The sequence below is a fragment of the Apteryx mantelli genome, chromosome 3, assembly GCF_036417845.1.
Source record: "Apteryx mantelli isolate bAptMan1 chromosome 3, bAptMan1.hap1, whole genome shotgun sequence".
NCBI classification, from domain to species: Eukaryota; Metazoa; Chordata; class Aves; order Apterygiformes; family Apterygidae; genus Apteryx; species Apteryx mantelli.
In genome coordinates, this window is record NC_089980.1 from 21,284,456 (window position 1) to 21,312,235 (window position 27,780).

Here is a 27,780-nt window from a genome sequence, read left to right on the forward strand (position 1 = left end):
CTTTTTTTAATTTATTTTTATTAATCATACAAATTGGCCTACTGAGCTAGCATTGTAGTATCTTTGTAGTCTTGCCAGTACTTGGTCTTTCCTAATACATGTAGTAGCAGTTCACACTTTTGTGCTGTGTAAATCAAGCTATTGTAGTGTTGTACTAGTAAAACTGACTTTCTTTTCTCTGCAGCTTGTCTACACTGTTCTTATCGCTAGATATGCCATGTTTCCCAGGAAAATGGTGACCATTTAATTCTACGCTGATCAGATTAAGTTCTTTTGTGGGAGTTCTACAAAAGAAGAAAGACTAGATTCTAGTTCTTAATATCTGTCTTTGTTTTAATTTCAAGCTAATATTTTTTTCTGTTCACAGCAGTGCTCACATTTATTAAGGGAGTAGAGGTTATGTGAGAAAGATTTTTATTAAGGATAGACTAAAAGAAAATACGTCTCTTTTGCTGAAATAACTTCAGAACTGATAACCAGTTGGAATCAAATATTGCAGAGGGCTAATGATCTCAAAAGTAGAAAGTTGCTAAACATGTGAAAATGGGCAGCCAGGTAAGGAAGATGGCCATTGCTATTACCCCGACAGAAATAAAGGCTGCAGCTTGAACGCTGTTGACAGAGAATCCCCGTGGGATAGAGATGCAATGACTGCACCCATGGTAGGAGAGCCCTCAGTGGAGCTCAGGCCTTCTTAGGCATCAGAAAGCCTACATAGCAATACGACACCAAGCTGCATTAGCCCTTTAGTCCATAGGACTATGTTTTATTTGTCTAAAAAGCATTAAATATACTTCTTTTTTTTAAAAAAAAAAAAGCTTTGTGTAGCATTTGGAAGCTATGGATTGGGGGGGGGGAAGGCTGATGATAATCCATGTTTTGCTTTGGAAAATAGCCATATTCCCTTAAGAAAGAACCACTTCCACATTGTTCATTCCTGTCTTTACTGAAAAACCACCAGCTTCATTTCAGTGTTTGAGGTGGCAGAGAGACACTTCCTGAAAGAGTCATGAAATATTCACCACTAATCTGTTTTTATATCGGAATGATTGCCGTGATGGCTCGTTTTCTTTGTATCAGATCTCAGTCAAAAGCCAGTCACCATTTTTATGCCTGTATAAAATAATTTTCCAAGATATGTGTTTTATAGGACATGTAAGTGGTTTTATAGGACATGCAAAATGGTTTTGCTCTGGGTTTTGTTAGCATGTCTGGCAAGTTTTACTTCATTATGGCTTAACCAAGTTTGAGAATACTTGTAAATGGCCTTTGCCAACTGTCTAAGCAAAGAAGGTCTACATCTGACGGTGCTCAAAGGACATCTGCATTTTGAGAATCCAAAGCTGTATCCCCCAAAATCTATGTTATCTTGGACTGAAATAACAACAAGCATGGTGAGGTTTGTCAGCTAAACCCTAGCTAAGAAGTGAGGACTAACAGCTGTGAATTCTGGAGACAGACCATAGCCAAAGCAAGGGCTTTTGAGATACAGCTTTTAAAAAAAAAAAAGCTCAGTAACCAATGAGTTAGGCTTTTGCTTTGTGAAAGTCCCTGGAGATTCATTTTTGTTCTCAGTCTTGGATAACTTTGTGGATTTTACATTGGTGTTACAGAAATTGTGATTGAATTAAAAATATTAAGTGGTTATCATCTCTCCCAGTGCTGTAAGATTAAGCTACTCCCCGGAAGTGCCCTTCCTAGACTTTCTCTTAATGCAAATGTGAAAGGGCTGTTGGTAAAATATTGATATGAAGGTGCTGATTGTCTTGGATTGTGTACTTAGCAAATGTGGGTCTGGGTTTTTTTTTTAATATCTTAGGCACTGTAGAAGGCACTTTTTGAAATGGATTTGTGGGAAATAAGGAAAAATGTAAATTGTTAAACTTGTGTTTCTCCATTATCGAAGTGGTTGGAAACATGCTTCTTGAGCATTTATGAATGGAAGTTCATTTAACTTGCTTTAGAAACATTACACCGGTATATTTTTTGCTTATTTCCTGGGTATTCCCTTTCAGTCATAGGCACACGTATGATTTTAGAAAGAAATATTAAATGTACCTGTTTCTTAAAAAGCTGTCTACACAATTGCAATCATGACACCTTAAATCTAACTTATGAAGTAGTTTTAAATTAAACTGCAGTTCCTTAAGTAATCAAAGTTAACTTATGGTGCAGGTTTGTTTTGTTTTATCTCACTCACTAATCTACGAAGTCTTTAATTGGTAGTGAGTCTGAAATAACTGGATATTTGTGTATTTGGTTGGATATTTCAATCCATATATATAGGTTCTCTGTGCTTTAAAAAACTAGTTACATTTATTTTGAAAAACTTTCTTATGAAAACATAGATCTTTCAGAGGAAATTAAATCAAAGAGAGAGTTCTGTGCAACAGTAATATGAACTAATATTAAAAATAACAGAAAATACTCTCCCCTAATTATTCAGAACTTTGTCAAACTAATTGCATTAAAGTCTCAAAGTGTTTTAGATAAATGGGTTTGTGTCGCATTCCATGCTTGGATATTCTACGTTGCATGAATTTGAAGTTTGCCAACCCCACTGATTACATCATCATCATAATTTTTTCTTGGGAGGAAAAGCAAGAATGACATCCGTGCCACAGCTTAGTTCCAGGTGCTCTTTCCCTTCTCAGAACTGGCCAAGTTAATAAACCAAAAGATTATGAGTATCGACTATCATAGACACTTGAAAAGCATTTTTAGGAAAAACTAGCTATTTAAATTTGACTTTGAGCTGTAATGTGATTGACTGTTCTGTGAATCTAACCAGTTTAACCTCTGATCAAGCAAAATGTTGTCAACTTTAAAATATTCTTTACTGCTAATGTGTTGTTTTTTTTTTTCTATCAATTCCTTTCTTAATCAATCACTCTGTTTCCCTCTACCTCCCATGGCAGTCTTTTCCCTGTGAAAGGACCGATCTGTCTAAGGTAGAGAAATTCAATTTCTATGTATTGATTGCCATGTCTGCATGTAGTTAACTTGCAGAGGCTATGCTAATCATTAATCTGTCTTGTTTATCTCTACTTTTATATATATATATTTTTTCCCCAAAAATCATTTACTTTTCTGTTCCTACACAAGTGTCAGGCAGCATGGTATATAATTTGTAACCCTAATAAAGGAAATATTTTCAGTTATTGTAGACAGTAGTTTTATAAAACCTTTTGATTTCCATCATTATAATAATCTTTTAAACTGACACCATGAATTGTATAGCATCTTCTTCTTTTTGGTGTGTGATTTTTTTTTTTTTTTTTTTTGGTCAAGAAATAATAGCTTTTTATTGATTTTCCCCCCCCCCCCCTTTTTATTTAGGTTAGAATTTGAGAGACAACAACGAGAGGAGCTTGAAAAGCTGGAAAGTAAAAGGTAACTTTATTGTGGTCTTTATATATATATTTTTTCATATATATACGTGAAGAAGTATAAAAATATATTAAGTGAAAAAAAAAATATGGGTGTGTGTGTGTATATATATATATATATATATATATATCTCAATCATTGTGGACTCATTTAAACCATTAATTTTGAATCACAGCATTAATCAGCAAGCAGAGAACCCTGATTTAAATAATTTTGTCTTGTTTTTTCTATGAAGGCTTCAAAGACTAATTATTTTCTTGAAGAACTGTTGATTCTCATTGATTAGTAACCAATTAGACATGCTGAACTGTAGCCAAATGTGATCTTTAGCAAAAGAAATACCAAACTTAAAGTTATCAAGTAGGTGTACTATCTAAATGTAAATTATGGTTCTCATTCTTAATTTTCATGGTATTATTTTAAAAGATGGCAAATGAGATATTTACACTCTCTCTCTCTCTCTCTCTCTCTCTCTCTCTCTCTCTCTTTAAACACTTGAGTTGCCTTTGGATGAAGTCTTGAAGGAAAGTAGAAAACTAACACTTCAAACTCTGCTTTTTTAAATAAATAAAACTATAGCGATAGTATGCACATACCAATAATATTCATCAGAACATTATTATAGAAATTAGTTTGAAAGACAAAACAAAGTATTGTTGTTAGCTGGTGAACTGAACTGATTGTTCTGGCTTATCATACCTACTAAGATTTTAGAAGCAGTTGATCTCAGCATCTTGCAGATCACAGCCTTGCTTTGATAAGCTGAAAGAGTCTTTCTGCTTTCTCAGCTTTAGACTGCTTTCTCAGTTTTGAAACATCTGGTTATATAATTGGACTGAGTTATATAAACTCAAAAAGAATAACTCTGAACCATTAGAAGCTGTTATTTAGAAAAAGATACAATAAAGACAGTGATATTTTTCCTTTTTGTTACGTTGATATGGTTTGAATTCAGATTACGATGAAGTTGCTTTGCTTCTGCTCTAATTTGTCAGACTTCAGCTTCTCCAAAACTTACTGATGCATTGTCTTTACGTGTGTTCAGGCAATTGTATTAATGGGATAATTGTAACATACCTTCAAGTCTCAAGTCTTTCCTCAGTTGGAACCCATTAGAGCCTTTAAAATTAGTATCATATGGACATAGTAATATGTCTTAAAGTAATTTCTTCTCAAATGAGTCTGTTCCTAAACTTATAATCTTGTTTATCAATAAATTAGATGGGTTAGAAAGAACCCATTGAACTAAGAAATCGATTTAATTCATCTGTTAGCTCAAATTTGGTGGGGGCAAATTTCTAATCAAGTCCTTTTATTGAAGTCTGTATTTAAAAAAAAAAAAGTGTGTGTATGTGTGTATATACCCATGTAATTGTATTTACTCTTCACTGTGTGCACTGATATGTGTTCTATCAATATTTTTATTGGATTTGACAGAGCTAATACAGCCTAATATTATTCTACCAACATAAATGCCATTAATGTATTTTCCTGTAATTTCATACATCCACAACTTTGGGTGTTGATATAAACTGTATTAATTTCTTTACCATTGTCTCCAGCACTGAGCCAATTCCAGGTAATATAAGATCTTAACCTGTGGCACAACAAAATTATCCAAAAAAAGTTCACTTTAAACTTTTCAGAGCGATATATACTGCAAAATCCTTGTCCGGACCTTCTTAACTTCTTAGGGAAATGCTGTCTTTTGGAAAAAAGAAAGGTTTTAAATCTCCTGTGTAAATGTTCTATTGTAGGAAACAAATAGAAGAAATGGAAGAAAAGCAAAGATCTGACAAGGCAGAACTTGTAAGAATGCAGCAAGAGGTAGAGTCACAGCGCAAAGAAACAGAAATAGTACAGCTGCAAATTCGAAAACAGGAAGAGAGTCTGAAACGACGAAGTGTTCACATTGAGAGCAGGTTAAAGGATTTGCTGGCCGAAAAAGAAAAATTTGAAGAAGAGAGGTTACGGGAACAACAGGAGATAGAGCTTCAAAAGCAAAAGCAGCAAGAAGAAATTTTTGCCCGGGTCAAAGAAGAGCTGCAGCGACTACAAGAACTTAATCATAATGAAAAAGCAGAGAAAATGCAGATTTTCCGAGAACTAGAAAAACTTAAAAAAGAAAAAGATGAACAATATATCAAGCTGGAATCAGAAAAAAAGAGACTTGAAGAACAGGAAAGGGAGCAGGTGATGTTGGTGGCTCATCTAGAAGAACAGCTTCGAGACAAACAGGTCATGATAGAGCTACTGAAGAGAGGAGATGTTCAGAGAGTTGAAGAAGAGAAAAAAGATCTTGAAGATATTAGAGAATCTCTTTTGAAAGTCAAGGAAGCCCGATCTGAAGGTGATGAAAACTGTGAAGAGTTAGAAACAGCACAGCATAATTTCATAGAGTTTAAAAGAAAACAAGTAGAACAGTTGAATATTTTAGAGAAGGATTTAGTTCAACAAATGGATCACCTAGAAAAGGAAATAGCACATGAAAAAGGAGCTCTGGACCACTTAAAATTTGGATGTGAAGAACAGTTAGATATTGCCAAGAAAGAGGATGAAAACTTTGTGGATGCTGTACTCAAGGCTGAAGAATTTGACAAGATAAAGCCGGCAGAATATAGGCTCCAATCTAAAGGACGCCAGCTTGAATACCTGAAGAATAATCATTTGCCAGCTCTGCTGGAAGAAAAGCAAAGAGCTTCTGAAGTCCTTGATAGAGGCTTGTTAGGATTAGATAATACTCTTTATCAAATTGAGAAAGAAATAGAAGAAAAAGAAGAGCAGCTTGCCCAATATAGAGCTAGCACAAACCAATTGCAGCAGCTTCAAGAGACGTTTGAATTCACAGCCAATGTAGCTCGTCAGGAAGAAAAAGTTCGGAAGAAGGAAAAGGAAATCCTTGAATCAAGGGAAAAGCAGCAGAGAGAGGCATTGGAACAAGCTGTCGCTAAGTTAGAAAGAAGGCACTCTGCCTTGCAACGTCGTTCCACGATAGACTTTGAAATTGAGGAGCAGAAACAGAAGCTTGCCACCTTGAACAACAGCAGCAGTGAACAGGCAGGTCTGCAGGCTAGTCTAGAAGCTGAGCAAAAAGCCCTGGAACAAGACAGGGAACGGTGAGTATTATGGTAGCATCAAGTTACTGGAACCTGGGCGCAAAGAGTGAATCTTATACTTTAGATTTTGAGAGAGCAAATTGTTCTGTTTCCCAGCGTTCAAGCTTTCTGTTGAGCTTTAAGTAATTTACCCAGAATTGAGACTGTGTATCGCTTTTTAAAGGATTCTTGTTCTCTAATTGATTTCTGTTCTGTTCAGATACTTATCCCATCCCTAGCAGCGTGGTATTTCCATTAATCACTGCATTATTTGAATAATTTTTTTTGTCTGTTCAGAAAGCTCAGGCAAACTTCTGTCTTTTTGCAGCTATTTACACTTATAAAATTAATGTATAATATTTTGTTTCTTTATATGGTTGTTCAAGATTTATATTCTGATAGCTACAGTAGACTGCCAGCTGTCTTTCATCTGATGATGTGCTGCACACTTCTAGTATTCAAAGTAAACAGGTGTAATGTTTAATGTTTAGTTATTGGTTTCAGGGCTAAAAACAATATAGACTAGCCATATATCCATGTAAAATTTGATGTTAGCTTTGAGCTTATTTGATAAATACAGAGCTGTGTTGAAGCACTTCTATGTGATGACAAAACCTATTCTGTAAAGAAGCAATGTCATCCGCTATATATATAATAACTGTAGATTAGCATTCAGGGTAAGTATGGGAGGGTCAGAGAAAGGTAATTCAGATAAGGATGAGTATTCCTTTACCAGAGAAGAGGAAGAAATTTTTTTGCTTTGTTTTTGGCCCAAGCAAAAATCCATTGGAATTTGTGCATTGAATTTAGGTGGAATGGAAAAAGGGCAAAATTGCTATTTTTTAAAATGTCATTTTCAGTGTTGTCCAATTTGATAATGCTAGAATTTTAAAACAATTCATTATTGGCAAAGTAATGACTTTTTCTTAGGATAGCGTTTGTGATGTGGTTTTTAATATTCCAGTGATGATTATCCAGTTTGCTTTCATACAGATTTCAAACAGCTGCTTGATTAGAAAAATCACTCTAAATAGACCAAAAATAAACTTGCCTATAAACAAATTGATAAGTTCTTTTGTATCCTTATTCTTTTAAACTGTGATCAGAAGATAATAGTTTCTTTCTTTACCCCGTGTAGAGGTTACTGTTTCACTTTACAAAGCTACATTGTGTGGATTTTAGTTAAGCATTTTCAGTACAGATTCACTGTTTTGTTGTGGATATTGCTTTTATTTGTCATAATTGTCTTGAAAAGCATATAATCTAGTTTTGTACACCGAGCATCTAACTTGAATAACATCAGCTATAAACAAAGGGATGTTCCCCAAAAATGGACAGCTCTTAGTTAGCCCTGAAGAGACTGCTGGATTGTGTAAGTGAAAAAATATTCTCTATATTCTCAGCTAGAAGACTGAAATTTGAAAGATACTGAAGAAGTGAAAAGGTGTTTTTTCTTTTCCTTACTTAAAGTCTTCTGGCACAAACTTAAAAAAAAAAACACCTTGTAGTCTTTGAGTGAAAGGCCCAGAGGCCTGTATAATTCAGTTCAGAATGTCATTTGTGCGCAGGGAGAGTTGACTACAAATATTTTGGCAGGAGAAAGCCTGAAGATACCTAATAGTATGTTAAATGTTTTAGGCCAGTTATGTCATTCTTATGCATGAGTGTTTGTGTTTACAATTTGGAGTAAATTGGAGCCTGTGACTTCAATGTCTTGGGCCCTGTAGTGAGGAGATGAATTGTATGTGTTTCTTATTGTTTATCTGGATATTGTTGTGTGATGATATATTCTAGAAAGAGAGGTTCAAATCAGTGTTCACGATCAGAAAATTTTTAAATAGTGTTCATTTGAAATGCTGTGTAAGCATAAATCCATATCTGGATAAAACTGTTTTTCTCCGGTCTGAATAACTTCTTAATAAATAAGCTAGCTCAAATTCTCTCTCACCTCCAGGGAGGACCCCCAAAATGGTAACTGGAAGTTAACTTTTACTGGAATTAATGCTTACATGTTTTGTCTTTATTGGCACAAGATTTGTGGCAATAGAGTGAAAATAAATCAAATTTAGAGTTGTCTTTCAGGGTCGTATCACTCAAAAGGAACAAGGTGTGGTTCAGTGCACTGGTGAATGCATCACACAGCTGGTTAAGTTTATAGCTGTAGTAAGTGATATCTTTTGACAGTAAGATGTGTACAAATCGAGAGAGAACCTATGTTCCTTTAATGTAATTCTGATCTTGGCTGCTAAATTGATTTTCCATAGATGCAAACACTCTCATTTCCATCAGCCATCTCCCATCCACTTTCCCTCAGGATGCCGGACTGTTTTGCTGCTAATCAAAAGGAACAGATGGCCTCTAGCTGTGCTGCAAAAAGTGCTCTCTCTAAACCTGAAGTAACAATTCAGCCTGCTTTAGTCCAGCCTAAGCCTCTGCATTTGTCCTCTCTCTTTCCATTCTTCTGTTTTAACCTCCAAGAGGGAATAAAGTAGCCATAGCATCATACTTCTGAGGCTGTATAGCTGAAAAATTTAAATACATGCAATTGTTGTGTAAGTGTGGAATGCCAATTTGTAGTTTCCCCTTCTTTTGTAGGAAGTTGGGGTTTTAGGCATTACTTGAAAATTACAGAATAAAAAAAAAGAATTACCTTTAGAGACAAAAATTGTAACAGAAGCAGGGAAGGCTATTACTGTGTTACTAATCTAATCTCAGCTACAATACAAGTGAAAAGTGTGTTCTGTGGATTACTTTGTTATTATGTAGTTTAATTTAACTAAGTGATAAATACTGCAAGAAGTGCTTCTTATTTTGTACTAGATGCCTCAGGCATTTTCAGCCAAAAATACTGTATCAAATTTTATATATTCTGTTATGTGCATGAATCTGACTGATGTGAAATTTATTTGTTAGAGAAGGTGAGGAGGTTTCCATTTTGGAAGATGATTTATTAGGTATAAAAATAAATACTAGACTTTATTTTGCAAGTAAATTTTCAAAAAAAAAAGTACAGAAACAAGGAATAGCTGGAAATTAATCAGATTTATGTGTTTTGTACCCAGTTTAAAGATTTTCTTATAAATATATTTTGTTACATCATTGTTTTAAGTAGTCTTTGTTTTTTGGATTAGTATTGTCTTTTGAGTTGTTTTTTTTTCCATTTATCCATTTATTTATCACTAGAAGCCAAATAACTGAGATCAATAGAGTTCTGTAATAAGGAAAGTTTATTCAAGTGATCTTACTAGATAGGTTAAGTGTTATGAATTAATATTTGGTTAGATGCCAGTTGCACTGGAAGCTATTAAAAATGTTTTATTTAGCTTAACATTGCTGTTGTAAACTGTTTGTCAGTCTCTATTATCCTATTTCAATATGCTTAAAGAAACAATAGGTATTTTTATGTCTTCATAAATATTAATACCTAAAATTCTTCTTAGAAGTATCCCAGTGTAAGTACAGCACTTCCCACATGAACTGTGGGAATCAGTGGTATTTTAAAACAGATGTGAATTACATTTTAAGATCTCTTTGTAGCCTGGACCAAGAAATTCAGCAGCTGAAGCAAAAAATATATGAGGGTGATGGTGGACAGAAAGGAAATCATGGCATATTAGAAGAGAGACTTTCTCATACCAATTCCCCTACCAGCCCAACAAAGCCACAGCCATCCTCCATTCCACTAGTTGATGATAGGTAGGTAACCTGGATATCTGCAATATTTTGTCACAAATTCAAACAATAGCTTTAGAACAGAAATAATTTGAAAGATCATTTTGTCAGGGTTAGGCTGTAATTAAATACCATAATTGTACTTAGAGTAGTCTAGACATAAAATTAATTTGCTATGCTTTACTTCAGATAACCAGCTGGCTAATCTGTGGTTCCTGTGCAGTTTGTTTTAGAACAGAGGTTTGCACAACTGTAGACTTAAATGCACTTAAATTTTTTTTATGTTTAGAGTTACTTCATATGATACAGCTTTATGCATGCTAAAAGCAAAAAAGTAAATGAAATTACATTATGCATTTTTAATAGGGCTGCAGCCTGGCATCACTTAAGAAAAAACTATTGTTTTTTCCTCTCAGTTTGTTTTACACTTATGCATGGAGTAATTAATATCAACTCTTGGAACATTCTTTTTGTTTGAAGACACGGATTTTGTTAGTCTAAGTTGCCCATATTACAAAACTAATAAAAGCAAACTATTAAGTAACAAACCAAATTCCAGCCTTCTCTTTCTTCCTCATCTCTCTAACCCTCAATGACACTTTTATGTAGATATGTATATATAGCAGTAACTTAACCTGTGGTTCATTAAATTGTTTAATGGTGTTTATAAATTGTTAACCTTGGACTGTTAAATGAACACTTGCTGAAAAAACCCTGTTCTTTGCAGAGGGATAAAATTGGTCTAACGTTAAGCTTGCCAGTTAAGAAATTGTGCAGTATTTAGGGTTTGTAACCATTTCAAAGAGCCCTTAAACCTGCTTTGTTTGTTTGTTTGTTTGTTTGTTTTTTAATTTAAGAACGTACTTTTTTCTACTTTGCATGCATCTCAAAGGATAAATGCCTTTATTGAACAAGAAGTACAGAGACGGCTTCAAAATATTCATCACAGATCTGAGGATAACCATGCTAGCCTGTCCTGGTCTGCAGAAAGTTTAAAGGTGAGCAGAGCTGGTTAGGAAATACTGAATTTCAAGGCACCTTGTGCAACCAGTGATTTAATTTCATTGTTCAATAAAGTTGGTGGTTTTGTGCATTTGTTTAATTTTAATTTACCAAAAAAAAAAAAACCCAGTAAATTGGGGATGTCAGTTTTAGGTTTTGCTAGTCGTTTTTTCTAGTGACTGTACAGGTCTAATGGCCTTTGTAATGAAGATTGTGTAAATGGCAATAAGAAGTATTCAGACAGAGTCAAAATGTTCATTTTATGCTTTTATTAATACATTGAATAAAATTCCATCCAGAAGAATGGTGACTGTTTGCAAGAACACTAGTTACATGCAAATGCTTTTTTAAAAACTAATAACCTGATTAATCAATTAATCAGGTTAAGACTGGTTTAATTCAATATCAAGATAGTTTTTAAACAAATATAAATAGGAAAATGGTCATTTTGGGGCCATTAAATAGGCTATCTCTTCCTATAAATACTTCTAAACCAACTTGTACAAGAAAGGCACTTTATTTAATTGTTTTATTATTACCTGCACCTTTTTTATTCTTAGGCTAATGAGAGGCTTAATAATGGCACTGTTCAACGCAAGCTGAAGTATGAGGTAGGTCATAATTTGTCAAAATGAAATGACTGTCTTAAATTATGGCATGCCTGGTAATTAAATTTCTTAACGTTTAGCTACATAATTAGAATTTCAAATTCATTGAAAGATTAATGGATAATAGAGACAGCAATGTATTTTTCCAGCTTGGAATTCTTGCAGTGATTTTTGCAGGTTGGGCACAGCTTTTTCCTTATTTGAAAGGTGTGTTGTTATGGTGGAGGTTTCTTCCTTGTTTTGTCATAATTCTTTATTTGGAACAGTATCCCTTTCCCATTTTTAGAGGATAAAAGCCTTTCAAGAGGAGGAACTAGATTGTTTGAATTCAGAATACCATTTCATATTTGTAACTCACAATGAACTCGCTACTGGAAGGGTGTTTAAAACATTAGCAGTAACACTAGGGAAAATTTCTGAATGTGTCATGAAAGTTTAAAGTATAGACAATTCTATAGTGTTTTTTTGTTTTTTGTTTTTTTTAACTGAGCCTTAAACCCCTCCCACAGTATTTGGTTACCTAACTTTTACTTGAAACACATGGTTAATTAAATCTTGAATTGGAGAGTAGCTCCTAAATATCTTTTCAGATCTGAGCCTTCGTAGTAGGAGGGTGGCTACACTTACTTTTTTTTTTTTTTTTCCTAACTGTTTTGGACTTTTATGCTGTTTTGAATTTTACACTATCTCGAACTCAATAATGTAGGACTACATTTGTAGGAATTTAACATTGCAATTTTGTGGAAGGAAAGAAGATAATAATGGGCATATAAATTTCTTTATTAGCCTTTCACTTTCCTGTATTTTTTGTGTAAAACAAACATAAACCAAGTGAAATGGATACTGTACAAAAGAAAAGCTGGGAAGATCAACCATTCCTGAATCAGACCTCAATCAGTTTTGTTGGATTTGATCTCTCAAATTTTGGTTTACTTTGAATGATTGTACAAACCCAATCAAAATTAAACCTGCATTTAAGAAATGTTCAAATCTGAAGATCTTTTTTAAAGGTGTTTCTATTTTTTTTTTTTCTTTTGAAATTTTTAACAGAAAAGTCAACAGTGGCAGCCACATTATGGCTTTCCATTTTTATCTAAAGATGGCAATTGTGCTTCTGAGTTGTGTGGAGAAAACACAGGAATAACAGAGCCTAAAAGACAGAAGGAATATACAGAGATGTGGAATATATTTTCTAGTCCTGGAAGAATCTCCTCCCCCTTTACATCAGAAGATGCGTTTGAAAATGAAGGGAATAATTCAGAACAGGAGAGCTTTGCTTGTCTTTGTGACACTGAAAGTAGCTTTACTCAATCTAAAAATACCAGTACTTTAAAGAGGAAGAATGTTCCTTATCAGAATGTTTTATCTACTTCCTTACAAAGTCATGACTTAAATAATGTGGTTTATTCACACTATAAGGTTGAAAATTTCAATCATTTTGATGATAAAAGAAGCATTTCTTGGGAGCATGACAGCTCAAGAACTGAGTCTGATTGTTTCCACTTGCAACATCTGTCTCCTTTAGGATCTTTAACGTGTACTAATGAGCAGGCTGGTTTTAACAGCATATCTTGCCATGTCTTTCCTCAGTCTAACACAGCTTTGGAAATAGCTTGTAAAGAAAACAGTCCATTTAAGGCAGTGCACCGGACAATCCAAGGCCAGTCTAGTAATTCTCAGCTTCCAACTGAAAAAGCCTCTGATTTGATCTCTTCTAAGTCACTAACTTCTTGTTTTGATGTGAGGCCAGAACAAACCTATGGTTTGGGATATCTTTTCAGTAAGCTCTCCTGCTTTTACAAAGATACCAGTAGTCATCTGCTCAACAGTACCGTGGTTTCTAAACAAATTAAGGAGCTGGGAAGTTTATGCAACAAAAATGAGAGATGTGCACAAGTGGTATCATTAATAAAAAACCTCCCATTTGTAAAAAACTTACAAGCAGACTTATTTTTCAATTCAGGTGTGAGTCAAGACATGTCTAACTCTACTAAAGACGCTAAAGCTCAAACTGATAATGTCATTCAGCTAGAACCCCTTGTGCAAGAGGATATCACAACGTGTGTAAGCACAGAAAGCTCAAATGCATGTGCAGGAAAGCCTACTGAAGGATTTGTGTGCTGTTGTAAAAATGAAAAATTGGAAAATAGTCTTGTGTTAAGACAGAGCTTTGTGCATTTTCCTGATGTCCTTTTGAAGCTTCAGGTCTGTTCTCTGGAAAAAGTGCTGGAATATTTGACCTGTGCCTTACCTCCAATTTGTATTGGTTTGGAGGAGTTGAAAGGTATATATTGGCTTGCTGTTGGCAATTGCAGAAGGCCTGATCCAGAACCTGCTTGCTTGCTTTTGTTCAGTTCTGTTTTGTATGTTGTTGCTTTGCCAGTCAAGCAGGACATTTGTCAAAATTCCTTGGAAATATTTCAGAAGGTTCCGATCATCACAGTAGAAGAGATTCAAATTGGTTTTGCTGGACAGAATATTAGACTCCTGTGTTCCACTGAAGATAGTTTACTCACGATATTTACCTATGACAAACACTTCACTCAAAGAATTTGCCATGACATAATAAGTGTTTTGATTTCTGCAAGAGATGATGCTGTTTGTTTAAATCATCAACTCTTGAGAGGTGATTTGTTGCAGATTTCGCTTGACTGGGCATCAGAAATAAATGACTTAGTTTTTTCAAATGGAGTACGATTGTCCTGTAAATTCAGAACTATGTTAGCTGATCTGGTCTACTTACTCCATGAAAATATGGGAAGCAATAAACCTTCATTAGGTGACATTCGTGTACTGCTATATACCACAGTGAAAAAAGACTGTTTTAAGCAGACTGTATATAGATCTCTGGTTCTTACAACTACTCACATAGGTCTCTTGAGGGAAAATGTCTTTTATTCTGCACCTAACTTTTTGAATACTTTACCCCAGCGATCACAATTTGACAAGCTTCAACTGTACAGTTTGAATGATCTCCGATGCATAGTTTTGCCAGACAAAGAGAATTTCACAAAAATTGAGCTTGTTTTTTCTAGAAGAAGCAAGGTTGGATCTGATTCAGGAACTGGTTTTTCTAAATATGGTGAAAAAGAAATAAATACTCAGCTGACAGTCATTCCATCATTTCTTCAAAACAGTTTACATCTCCCTTCAGAAATCTGGAAATTAACCTTCAGCTCAAATGAAGAAGCCATTTGGCTAATTATGCATCTGACTAGGCATTGAAATCCAAATACATTTAGATACATTCAAACTAAGAGGTAGTGAATACTGGTAAAATACTTTATCAATAGGCAAAACAGTCCTTTGAATCTTTAAGGGAGTACCTTAGGATGTGTATACACATCTTACCAACGGTCATTATTATTTGATTGTTTCTATTGGTGGCTCTCTAATATAATTGTACAAACATTTCCTTGGAAAGATGAGGAAATTAAATGTTTCTATTTTATGTGGTAGGTGGATCAAAGCTATAATTACAGCTGTCTCTTCAGACTTCTATTTTGGCTGTTGTGTCTGGCTCCCTCCATTTCCTGTCCATCTTAATTAATGTCTTCTGCATTCCTCCTTGATTGCCTTTTCCTTAATCTTTCTGACTGTCTTTGTTTTTCATGATTTTCATCTATTTCATGTCCTTGATTTCAATATTTCACACCATTAGCATGTTTTTTGTGTGTCTGAATTGCAAAGTGTTTAAGCCTATGGTGCGTTCATTGTATGCTGTTCATACTAAGGATGTCTATAGCTTTCATACCTTAGAATTTGGGGAAGAATAACATTGACAAGCAGTTCTCTTCTGATTCGGACTTTCACATTCTCTTGGATTAAAGTTTGTCGCAAATGTAAAAGAAGTTATGTCTGCTTTCTTCAAAGTCATGCTGGCTGCAGTTTCGGGGACTGATGGATTTGCCGTATCTCTTTTCTCTTGGGTTTGCTGCTTTTGCCTAGAGCCAGGACATCGTAGGCTAGGGTAAGCCATGGAAGCAGCGAAACAGAGCAGCAAAAATGCAGTGAGCATCCAAGACTGTTTTTGCTCCTGTTTTTGCAGGGAAACAATGCATAGCTTATTTGAGTCATTCTTCTTTATTTTGTTCAAATAGTTAACTTTCACTCCCCTGCAGTAGAATAAGTCTGTAAAGTCCCTTGATGTGAGTGCTTGAGGAAAATGTGATGTCAAAATGAAGGAGGTTAAATGGTGCAAATTTGCATTTTGATCTTTAGTCATGCTACTAAAACTGCAGCAGGACAAAAAATTCAAGGTTTGTCATTTGTGTACATGTTTCTCACATTGTTAAATGGATAGTTAGCAACTGAGGACAATGCCTGAAGGATGGAATAAATTTAACCCACATGATGTGTCAGATGCCCAGCCTGAATTTCCCCCTTTTCTGCTTTCTTACTACTTACTTTTCTTGTGGTTGATGGTGCTGTGAGATTGCATCTCTTACAGTCTCTTTAACATTACATTCCAGGAATTTGTGGAACTATTGAAAATTTAAGATTTCCAGTTGTCAAGGTTTGCCTGAAGCTTAGTAAAAGGTTACTCTTTACCTGTTACTCCTGTCAGATGTTCAAAAAAACCCAAAAACCCCATAAGCTATTCTCTCTCATCTTTTGTTTTCTCCCTTCTAGCAGGATCTGAATACCTTTAAATCCCATCGCTTGAATGTGCCATCTGCCTTGTTTGAGGAAGATGGCCCTTGGCAGAAAAACAGTGGTATCTAATCTGAAATTCTAAATTCTATAAGCATATTGCCAGTAGACATGCAGTCTTCTATCAGACAGAGTTAGACTTCAGTCTGTCTACTAATGTAAAAACATTTCCCATTTGTTCTTACCGTATGTTAAGACATGATAATGTAATTCACTTGGGGTTTAAAAAAGCAGTTACTGCTGTGGATGTGGAAGTTGTGGCTAGAAGGAAGAAGGGTGGTTTGAATACAGAGTTATGTTTATCTTTCATAACAAAACTTTATACTACCCTAAGGAATTCCAAAGAAAAGAGCAAAATGTGTTATTTTATTTTGAAGTACTTATACTTTTTTGTTTAAAAAAAAAAATATATATATATATATATATATATATACACACACAGATATCTCGCAGAACATGAGAGTAGACAGGGTTGTTACTCTCATGGAGCGTAACATAGTGTCATTTCAGTTAGAAAGTGGTTCCCTTGTTGACATAATGAAAGCTTTTCTTCTGAGTCTTGCTGAATGTTAAAGTTAAGTGGCAGTATCTGCGAGGACTGTCTTAACCAAGACTACTAAATGACAGCAATTTCTGAAACTAATTCTTTTTCAGATTATACCCCAAAGTTCAATATGTTTGTGCACATTGTGTTCCAAATATCATGTTTTTTTCTGTTTAAATTTGTTTTCAAATCTAACTTGATGGATATTCTGCACTTTTGTGGGGAAAAAAACCAACTCTATTATAATATCTTCTATTCCACTGCAAATTAAACATAACATAATGGATATTTATGACTATCAAAGCATTATTTAATCTATTAGGACATGTTTTTCACATATGTTTTGCTTGAGATTTTTTTCCTCTCTAACTATTAGCTGTTTGTAATAGCTTCCTGGAAATGACTGACAATAAATTACATGTTGACAGAGGTGGTTTTAAGAGTGACTTTACAGCTTTATAGTTGTTTTAAAACAGATATCATATAAATATCGTTGTCAAGGCAATAAGCTCCTCTTTCTCCCAAGAAAAGAATTACTTTCATTTTAGCACTGCAGAAACGTAAGTGTTAGTTGAAAAGCTAGTAACTTGGGGAGAAGTGGAAGAAGGACAAAATGGAGAGCAGAGGAGAAAGTATTTGTTGTGTAAGCAAAGATGGCCAAAAATGTTTTGCCATTCAAACGCAAACTTTTTTTATTTACATTTTCAGTCAAAAAAAAAAATTGTGGAAACCACTTTCTTGATAAAGCCAGGTAATTGAAACTAAAATTCACTTTCTTTGACTGCATTTTCTTTTTCAGTAATCTTAATGGTAACATTAAGGATAATGGTATTGGCATTTGTAATTGACTGCTGAAGAAGTAACAGCCTCCCCTTCTAGGCAGCTTTTTGGTATCCTCACCCAACTATCTGGAACAGACAGCATACAGAGAGGCATTTATGAATGAGTTCCAAGTTTTCCTGAGCTCAAAAAGAGCTCAAGAAAAATTGTCATGTATACATTATTTAATTCTAAAATGCGTCTGGATTTAAAAAAAATAGCAGCTTTCTGAATTGCCTACATCCCTTCCAGCTTTGCATGATATTGTGAACAGATTTGCTGCATAAAAATAAACACATACAAAAATATTTATAGCTGTAAAGGCTTGATTCATATATATATTTTTTTTTCAAAGAGAATTAATACAAAGTCTGCTGCTTTCCTCTGTTTTTGGTATCTAAACGGAAATTTCTGCCTCCTTCATGTTCTCTTTCCCTGCTCTTCTGGCCGTGGACATTTTCTTAATTTTAGTGAAGTTTTTTTTTTTTCCTTATGTAGTGATTTTTGGTTTTCCTTTATTCTCCCTATTTGGTATGCATTTGAAAGCGGATGGTCTGTCGTTCTCTGGGAGCAAGTCCAGACGACCTAAAGGACCCAATTAAAATTAGTATTCCACGCTATGTCCTGTGTGGGCAGGGAAAGGATGAACACTATGAGTTTGAAATAAAGGTAAGTACTTTTTAGTTACTTCTCCTTAATGTATGGGTTCTCTGTATGCATGTTGCTTGCATTTATACAACAGTAGCATCATAGTAATAATAAAAATAGAAAAATGCCTTTTGTTTAAAAAAAATAATTTCTAGTTTGCTCTGTCCAGCTGTCAGTGTTCACTGTGACAACATCAAAGTCGGCAAAGATGAAGATAGCAACTGGAAACACACCTGAGAATCTGCAGAGTCTAGAAATCACCTTGCTAACCCTAGTGAAATGCAATTTTGTGTTCTACTGAGTGTAATTTACCCGCAGGAGATGCAAGTGACTGTCACATCCATAAGTCTTGCAAAATTAGGGCCACACTTGTTCACTTTTTTGGTTCTGTCTCTCTTCCTTTGTGTAAGAGACCTCAGTACTCTTAAATAAGGCTTCAGAAGGTATACACAGTACAGGACACTGTAAAGACAAGCATTTACAACATGGATTGGTTGTTCACAGGACTTGATGGTCAGACTTGGGCTGAGCAGATTCAATGTCAAATAATTCTGTTGAAAGTGTGGCAGAGATCAGGATGAAATGAGTACTCATTATAGGAAAGCACTCTATTGAGATGAAAGTTCAAGTATAGAAAATGATTAAACTTGACATATTTACCTGTAATAATGAAAGTATAATTAAAACATTTTATACATATCCACGACTTCTTATAGAGGCTTGATGCTTTTCTTGCTCTCTTTTTTGTTCTGATTCCTCCCATCCTCCACTACCAAAGTCTCACTTCTGCAAACTCTTACCTGCTTCCCCTATGTTCTAGTGTCTCCCTCTGTTAATCTTCTCTGCTTAAATGCTGGGAAAATGCATATTCATTATTCTTCCTCTGGTACTAAGCCAGTGTCTTTTCAAAGCAAGATGTGAGATCTAATTGGAAATGTGCTCTCAGTGCATGTGGACATGTAGCATTACTGAACTACATGGCATCAGAGACAGAACTGGCAGCTGTCTTCACTGAGTGCGCTGCCAGATGCTTCACTAGCTAGTGCAAGTGGGAGGGATGACCTGCCCTCCCAGTATGTAGGACCATTTTTGAGCTGTGTTCGCATTCCTTTTTTGCAAAGTTCTTTATTAAGATGGTTGGCTTTAGCTCTCTTTGTACTAATTACTTTTCATTTTGAAACATACAGCACAATTTCTGGACAGAATGCTTCCTTTTGCCTTTTGAACTTTGGATTTACTGGGGCCAGGGTAAGCCCAGAGGCCTGTTGCCATCAGCCGTCAAAAAGAGATGCCTAGAGAAGAGCAAGTGCACTTAAAACATCCCCAAGGACTAGTCTAGCCTCCAGCTGTTTTTAGCCCAGGGGATTTACTAAGCTGTAAAATGGTTAGTAAAGGGAGATGGAGTAAAAAGAAGTTCTGTGTTTTTAGTGAACATGAGTGGATTTCTTTTCTTTCTTCGTTCTTCCCTAAAACCCATGGAAGTACCTGCAAACTCCTAAGGTGAAAGGGCAGTTAAGAGTATGTGAAGGAAGACTTGGGCTTAACACGGGAGGAAATGCAGTAGAAGAAAAATGTTGGGAAGGAATGGTGTTCTTAACCAGGAAAGAACAGGAGAATATATCAAGGAAAGATACAAATGCATATGAGACTAGGCTTCAGAAGTTCTGTTGCTTGTATTTTGTTTTCATGAGGAGCAAAACTTTTGCTGAGGAGCAAAACTTCTGTTAATGGCACAGAAGGAGCTTATGTTATGCATTGACTAATGGCAAGGTATATGGGATGACCATTCTTCTCTGCTGTCCTTCATACTGTCTTTTCTCTCTCTCTCCTGGGCCTTTCTTGACTACCTGTGAAAGAAACTGCTGCTTAAATAACTGTTTTAGTGAAGTTCAGAGCAAAAAAATGGATGACAGGGTCAGGGAATGGGATATCACTTTAATAATTATATTCCATTGCTATCAACTTGCTTACAGCAATAAATATAATTCTTACTGCAGCTCCTATGGCCCCTTAGTTTGTCAGTCTGCAATATTTCTTATAGTCATTCCCTTACATAAAGCAATTAACTTTTTCTGCTTTTTTCCGTAGCTTCTAGGTCTCTGTGTGTCACACTGTGCTGCTTGTGCTGTGGTCAGGATTTGGCTCCAAGCTATAATCCACAGACCTTCAACAAACTTTTCTATTTTAAAGTTTTCCTCTGCAGGGTTCCCATCTCAGCTTCTAGGTGTAATACCTTCATCTGTTGCTACTTGTGTTCTGTAGGAAATCAGAATAGGTGGTATAGTGATTTTTCATTAAAAGCTAGGAAAGTAGTAAGAGAAGGCCAGGAGGAAAGGATGTGTACCTGTTTCTTTCATCCCTTCCTGATGGATCAGGCAGTGGTGTCAATTGTTGAAATAATTCCTTATTTCAAGCTTACTTTAGCTCAAATTTATTTTCAGATGGTCTCATATCAGAATATGTGTCAGTCTTGGGGAAGGGCTGAGGTGTTGCTAATCTCATTTCCTTTGCCTGTTCCCAAATGAGCTCTCTTCACCAAGTTTCCTCTTGCTCTTGGGAAAATAGGGAGCTGACTTATTCATATGTAACAGCTCTTTGAAATCTGACAAAGAGACAAGAGATGATTGAGTTGAATTGGAAAAGAGTCCCAAACCTTTGAATGCTAGGTATCTGAATTAGAAGCATTTTCATCCGCAGATACTTTGGTCATTGTATTAGTAGCTAAACCCCAGCATATTGCTCTACAGAAGAACAAATCTAAAAAATAATAAATATAATTTCTTCTCATGACATGAAATAATAAAAAAAATTTTCTTATATGCCAAAAGAGAGAGAACAAGTTCCACGCTTCTTGGCAGCACTGTGGCCTGTACATAATTCTTTCAACCCTAACATACTGTCCAAAAATATTTTCTCTTAGTGCAGGCTCAGCATCTTCTCCATCTAGACATATGTAACCTTTGGGAATGGGCCAGCAAGATGGTCTCTCCACTCAGGTTTATCCACTGGATACAGATCATAATTCAAGATGTTGAGTGAGTTCCATTAGAACCTATTGGAGAGACTTGAAATTAGAAACAAAGATGTATTTTATTTAAGAGTTAAGTTAGCACCTTCTTCTTTTGCAGCAAGAGCTGTCAAGGCCAGTTGTTTGTGCTAGTCTGCTACTAAATATTCAGTATTAATAGATACATTTCCAAATAAACTTTCATTTGGGAGACAGTTCTATATGCCGTCTTTAAAGACATGATGAAGCAGCAGTAACTTAATCAGATCTTAACGTATTTATGTTAGAGCTGAATTAAAATACCAGAAACTTTTCTTTGTGTTCTCCTCTTCCTTTCGTGTTGTTATGATGCACAGAATATTCAAAGACAAGACCATTTGAGAAACAGCATATGGGAAGAATTTTACGTGTGTAAGATTGTTGGCATCTGTTACGGACAATAGTTTTTTTTCCCGTTATGTTTTGTTCACAATTCTCTTGCACTCCTTTAAGAAGTCCGGGTTGGTTGGAAGTCCATGGGGTGACTGGAAGTTGTTGCTGCCTGGTGGAAAAGTGAGCCAGCTCAAGGAGGGCAAGAAAAGGGGTGGAAGGCAGGAGAAGCAGTGAGGCAGTAGGAACTGGGAGCCTCCAGCTCACATAGGGAGATTGAGGGTCTCCTGAGAGCAGTCAGGAGCAGCCTGCCCATGAGCGATAGAAACAGAGCTAGAATCAAGGACAGCCCTGCAGGGCTTCTGTGACAAGAGCGAAAGTTGTGTATAAGCCTTCTCATTTTTATTCAGTTTTCCCATTCTCTCGTTTTAAGAAGTTACTTATCTTGCTAACGAAACTGGCTTTTTTGAGGGCCTTCAGTTATCTCCGAGTTTTCTATAGGAAAACATCTAGGCAGATTCACCCCAAAGCACTGGTTGACACAGGGTCATGTCGCGGTTCCATTCCACAGCGCCAAATGTTGATATTTTTAGTCAAAGTTTTTCCTGCTCTCAGCAAGCTATGGGCAGAATTGGAGTAAAACAAGCAGTGCTCATTAATACATAGTTCTCAAAGCAAATGTTGCATGCACTATACATACCTAAATTAGAAAACAAAAATCTCCCTTCAAATTTCTAGTTTTTATGTAGGAAATATTACACTTTAATGGGGAAAAAAAACAAATAAAACCACAATTCTGAGGCAAGTCTAGGATCATGTAAGTCCCCAGATGAGAATGTTTTGAAAATCTGCTTTACAGATTTACTCAACCATATATTTTTTTCATTGAGAAAATATTTTTTAACTACAGTAATAGCAAATAACAAGTAGAAAATAAAAGGCCACACAAATTTGCTTTTCTTACTACTGTTCAAAAGAGGATCTGCCTTTGTTCCGGTCCCATGCTTAGAGTCTGTAATCTTATCTCTCATACAGTCTTTATTAAATGGGGGAAAGAATCACAGACCAAACCGGTTATATCAGTTGTAGGAGTAAAAGGCCAACAGCATAGATACGTGGCTTTTCCTGTTTTCCTTCCTGTGCATCTCAAACAAGTATTACTGATAAGGTAGCTAAAACTACCTTTTCAGTAGTCATTTATTTGACTTCATAGGAGAAAGCTGCTGAATAATTGGATATTGGAATTGGCTGCAGGCAGTTTGGTTTGGGTAAACTCAGCACTACCCTGTCACCTAGACAGCTGTCAGATGCATAGGCAACAACTTTATTGGCAAGCTCATATATATGTTCTTCCCCGGGCTATGAAGCCGTAAGAATCCTGGATGCTTTGTGCTAGATTGCTCCCCTAAAGGCATACTTCTGTGAAAACTTTAGGGAAAGAAGAGGTCACTTTTGAATAAAGATCATGCATGAATGAACTTTATTAGAGCAAAATTTCACAATTCAGTTAGAAATGCTAAAATATAGAATTAAGACAAAAACAACATAAATAACGAGTGATATTATTTTATGATTATCCATTGCAGTCTAATGTTTGGTTAAATATTTAAATCACAAAGCAGTTTGCTAAAATGGTTATTCAGAACAAAATCATTAATTGGTTAATTAAGGTCAACATAATGCATGTATTCCTGAATTACTACTTGTTTGTAGTTAATTTAAAGTATGCATCTTAAATCCATTCACCTCATCTGTAAAGTCCGAGACATTGTTAACAATTATTGAGAGAGGGCAACAACATGAATTTCTTGTAAGGAAATACAGTCCCTCATGCAGATGTCTTAGTAGCAGTGAAGCATATTGGTGACATGGAAAAAAAGAATTTTATAGTGCTACCATTCAAAGAAGGAGAAGTAATCAATTTGCATTGTGCAGACTTGTTTGAAAAACCTAGTTTTATTATTTGTGAAAAGCAAAATTATGTTTTGAGAAGGCCGGTTTTGTTTACTTCCCCTTTTATTTAAAAAACAACAACAAAAATATCCAAACCTGGTTCTTTATGTCATATAATGCATAATGACTTTTGCTTTCCAAAATACATGTGACAATTTTACTGTTCTGTATCCACCAAGGAAGGCAGAGAGGCAGGGGAAGGGTGTACCAGAGGTCGGGTTCTTGAAAATATGAGCTAGCCGTTGTCAAATATTGTGCTTACATACTGTTTTTATTGTTCCAGTTTCTTTTTCTCTTATTCCTGTGTTATCCTGCTCCATTGCCATTTTTTAAATTTTATTAGATGCTCAGTTCTGAGGGGACTACTTTTTTATTTTAGGACTCACTTTAGTCCTGTATCTTTGTGAAATGCATTTTATGAAAATGCTTATTTTTGATCTTTGTGCATAAAATCGTTGCTAGGCAATGTAGTATTACTTACTAGACCCATTAGATTAAAAAAAGCTTTCAGATGTAGGCAGTGTCACTCTCTTTTCTTCCACTCTACCAGTTCATCTAAAAAAAGAAAAGAAGTCTACCTCTCCCTACAGCATTGCTTCTTGATATCCTTAGATCATCAGAGCTACAAAAAGACTTCTGTGTAAAACCAAAGACTCTAGTCACATCACTTTTATGACCCACTTATGAATTTCTTTCATTTCACCTAATTTCAGGCAGTGAAAAATTTTCTTTCTCTGAAACTCCTTTAGACACCTTCTCAATTCCAGTGAGGATTTTGGATATAACTGATGGCAAACTTGGTTTGCTCTCCTGCTCCACTCCTGTTGCTAAGCATTTTATTCACAGGAGTACTTCTGTTGATTTTAATGAAACTTCCTTTATGTTCACCAACATTCATGACATAGGCCCAAAGTGTTTTGAAGGAACATCTTCTACTGAAAGCCAGCATATATAGTTTTTTACCCTACAAATTGGGACCACATTCTACATGATAATTCATTCTGTGTATGTTTCTTAGAAACATGTATGTATTATTTATGTGTGTGTGCATGTGTGTACATATATATTTATATATTCATATAAATGCATATATTCTCACATATAGAGGCACTACGTTTGTGCTAGATAGTTTTCATTAATGGAACACCCACTGACCGGAAGGCTGTGAGCTCCGTAACTGCACCAAGGAATGATTTGGGATATTTTAATGTGTTTACAGAGTTGGCAGACCACTGCAGAATGTGGAATAAATGTGTTCAGTTTTTTGCTTTGCAATCAGTGCTCCTTATTAAATAAAGTTCTGTCACTGTAATGAAAGAAAATTTTAGTAAACCTATAAAAGCTTATGGAATTTAAGGGAACTAGGAATTACCCATTTTAATCTGACAGCCTTGCATACTGCATACTTTTTAGTATTGTGCACTGTGTGTTTTTACTTCTGTTTTTTCTTTTTATACTGTCTAATATAGATAACAGTTCTGGATGAGACATGGACAGTGTTCAGGCGATACAGTCGTTTTCGGGAAATGCATAAAACTTTAAAATTAAAGTACCCAGAGGTAAGTTTTGGTAAAACTCCTTTTGGAGGAAAGGGTGGAAAGAGAGTCTTGAAAATAGAGTTTTTTGAAAGAAGTGTACTCAAAAACATTATTTCTCTTAGCTCTATGCTCTTAGTTTGATATTGGCAAGCCCTTCAGTATTCTGAAGCTCCAAGGCTGCTAGATTCAGGATGGAGTGTTGCACACTTGCTACAGTGAGACTGTGACTAATTGTGCAGCCTCTAACCATTAATTCCCTTTACTAATGACTGGTGCCGTCTCCTGGAGGTTTCTGTTGTTCACTGCAAAATACTTGCAGTCATATCCTGTCATCTTACCAACTCCTCATTTAAAAGCGCATTGTTCCACAGATGCCCTTTTATAATAGTGGCTTCCAGGTTACTGCAAAACGGAAAACTGATCTTTCTGACCAACTCTGAGACTTTGAGCATTCAAGATATGAAGAGCTGTGCCTGACAAAGTCTTAGTTCATTGAAGCGAACGTTTCAGAATCACAGAATAGTTGGGGTTGGCAGACACCTCGGGAGATCATCTGGTCCAACCTCCTACTCAAGCAGGATCACCTATGGCAGGTTGACCAGGATCATGTCTGGTCAGGTTTTGACTGTTTCCAAGGATGGAGGCTCCACAACCCCTCTGGACAACCTGTTCCAATGTTCAACCACCCTCACAGTAAAGAAGTGTTTTCTTTGTTCAAATGGAGTTTCCTGTGTTTCAGTTTGTGCCCGTTGCCTCTTGTTCTGTTATTGGCCACCACTGTGAAGAGTATGGCCCGGTCTTCTTTACAGCCTGCTATCAGATATTTGTACACGTTGATAAGATCCCCCTGAGTCTTCTCTTCTCCAGGCTGAACAGTCTCGGCTCTCTCAGCCTCTCCTCATATGGGAGATGTTCCAGTCCCTTAATAATCTTTGTGGCCCTTCACTGGACTCGCTTCACTTTGCACTGTGGAGCCCTGCAGTGGACCCAGCACTCCAGATGTGACCTCACCAGTGCTGAGTCAAGGGGAAGAATCATCTCCCGCAACCTGCTGGCAATGTTCTTCCTAATGCACCCCAGTATACCATTGGCCTTCTTTGCCACAAGGGCACATTGCTGGCTCATGGTCAACTTGTTGTCCACGAGGACCCAAAGGTCCTTCTTTGCAAAGCTGCTCTGCCGCTGGTCAGCCCCCAGCCTTCCCAGTTATCCCTCCCCAGAGCAGGATTTTGCATTTCCCTTTGTTGAACTTCACAAGGTTCCTGTTGACTCGTTTCTCCAGCCTGTCAAGGTCACTCAACCTGCTGGTATATCACCCGCTCCTCCCAGTTCTGTGCCATCAGCAAGTTAGTAAAATTATAGTTTTTAGTTTCCACATCTAATTTTTAATTATTAATATTTTGCTTCCTTTCTCCTCATTCCCTTTGATATTACAAGAAATAAAACATTCAAGTACTTGAAGTGATCCTGCTTTGAGAGTTATAACAAGAAACCTAGGCCATATATTCATGGGCAGTATATTAAAAATAATAATTATGTTTGAGAGAGAGAGAATGAATTACTGTGCAAAGGCTTTCTTGGTATTCACTGAAATATTCTTTAAGCAAAAAACTAATTGAGCAAGGAAAGACTTTGAGGTTTAAAGCGTAAAATAGACTAGATTCTGTATTTTGTGGAGATTCTATAACTTAAAGTCATTCCCATTCCAAAACAGTATGAAAAACAGAAATTTCCATGCAGGAAAAATCTGAGGTGTATTTAGAAAATGTGAAAATTAGGCTCTCTTTCTGATTTTTTTCAGAAAATTTTAAAAAGGTCAAAATAATTTTGAATAGAAAACTGAACTGTTCTCTTTCCACAGATGCTTTAAAAAATTATTTGTGAATGAGTGTCACTATCGTATTTTTTTGTTTCCAATCAATTGCCAGATACATCCTAGCCAAACTTAATATCTTTGTAATTAATAGCTTTTAATTTTTTTCTATGGATTTTATCTATATTTTCCTTTCTCCACACCTCTCATTTCATAGATTTTTTTTTTTACATCCCCTTCCTTTTGTATCAAGAAACCTTTCCTTCACTCATATCTTTCTTTAACTTATCGTTTATCAGACTTTTCCCTGTTGAAAAGTCTAATTAGTTGTTTCTCAGACAGAAGTTGTTTCATCTCTTCAGTCATTCTAATTGTGCTTCTGTTATTTCCTTTAGAGATGGTGGCTAAAGAAAATTGTTTGCAGTTTATTGCTCTATAAAAAGAGTGAGAGAGAACCCCTTTCCTTTTCTCAGAGTGAAGTTTTGCTATGTACCTTGTTTCCAGCTCTCCTTGTTTTCCATTTTGTGGGAACAGGGTAGTGCTTGCTGCAAAAGTGAGGGGCCACCAAAACCCTGGATTGGCAATAGCACGTTCTGTGGATTTCTTACCAATTTTGAGCAAGAGGTATAGGGTCCACAGTGTTATATTACCTCTGTGCTTCTCCCGAGA

General features: G+C 35.8%; 2 protein-coding genes across 5 annotated transcripts in view; both read left to right on the forward strand.

Annotated features, from left to right (window-relative positions):
- The window catches only part of KIF16B (kinesin family member 16B), a 150,884-nt gene that overhangs the window by 84,854 nt on the left and 38,250 nt on the right, over positions 1–27,780 (forward strand). Inside the window, exons 18-25 of one of the 4 annotated variants that reach the window (XM_067292883.1) lie at positions 2,919–2,951; positions 3,340–3,393; positions 5,148–6,506; positions 10,023–10,181; positions 11,050–11,155; positions 11,720–11,770; positions 18,330–18,452; positions 25,230–25,319. In XM_067292883.1, coding sequence (XP_067148984.1) covers positions 2,919–2,951; positions 3,340–3,393; positions 5,148–6,506; positions 10,023–10,181; positions 11,050–11,155; positions 11,720–11,770; positions 18,330–18,452; positions 25,230–25,319 — 1,975 coding nt within the window. Of the gene's footprint in view, positions 1–2,918; positions 2,952–3,339; positions 3,394–5,147; positions 6,507–10,022; positions 10,182–11,049; positions 11,156–11,719; positions 11,771–16,399; positions 16,817–18,329; positions 18,453–25,229; positions 25,320–27,780 lie in introns of those variants that run through there. The other 3 variants (XM_067292885.1, XM_067292884.1, XM_067292886.1) reach the window with 3 other exon arrangements.
- LOC136991582 (uncharacterized) lies at positions 11,812–16,377 on the forward strand. Its single transcript, XM_067293795.1, has 2 exons — positions 11,812–11,823; positions 12,818–16,377. The coding sequence occupies exons 1-2, from the start codon at positions 11,812–11,814 to the stop codon at positions 14,990–14,992; spliced, it is 2,187 nt and encodes a 728-aa protein (XP_067149896.1). The 3' UTR covers positions 14,993–16,377.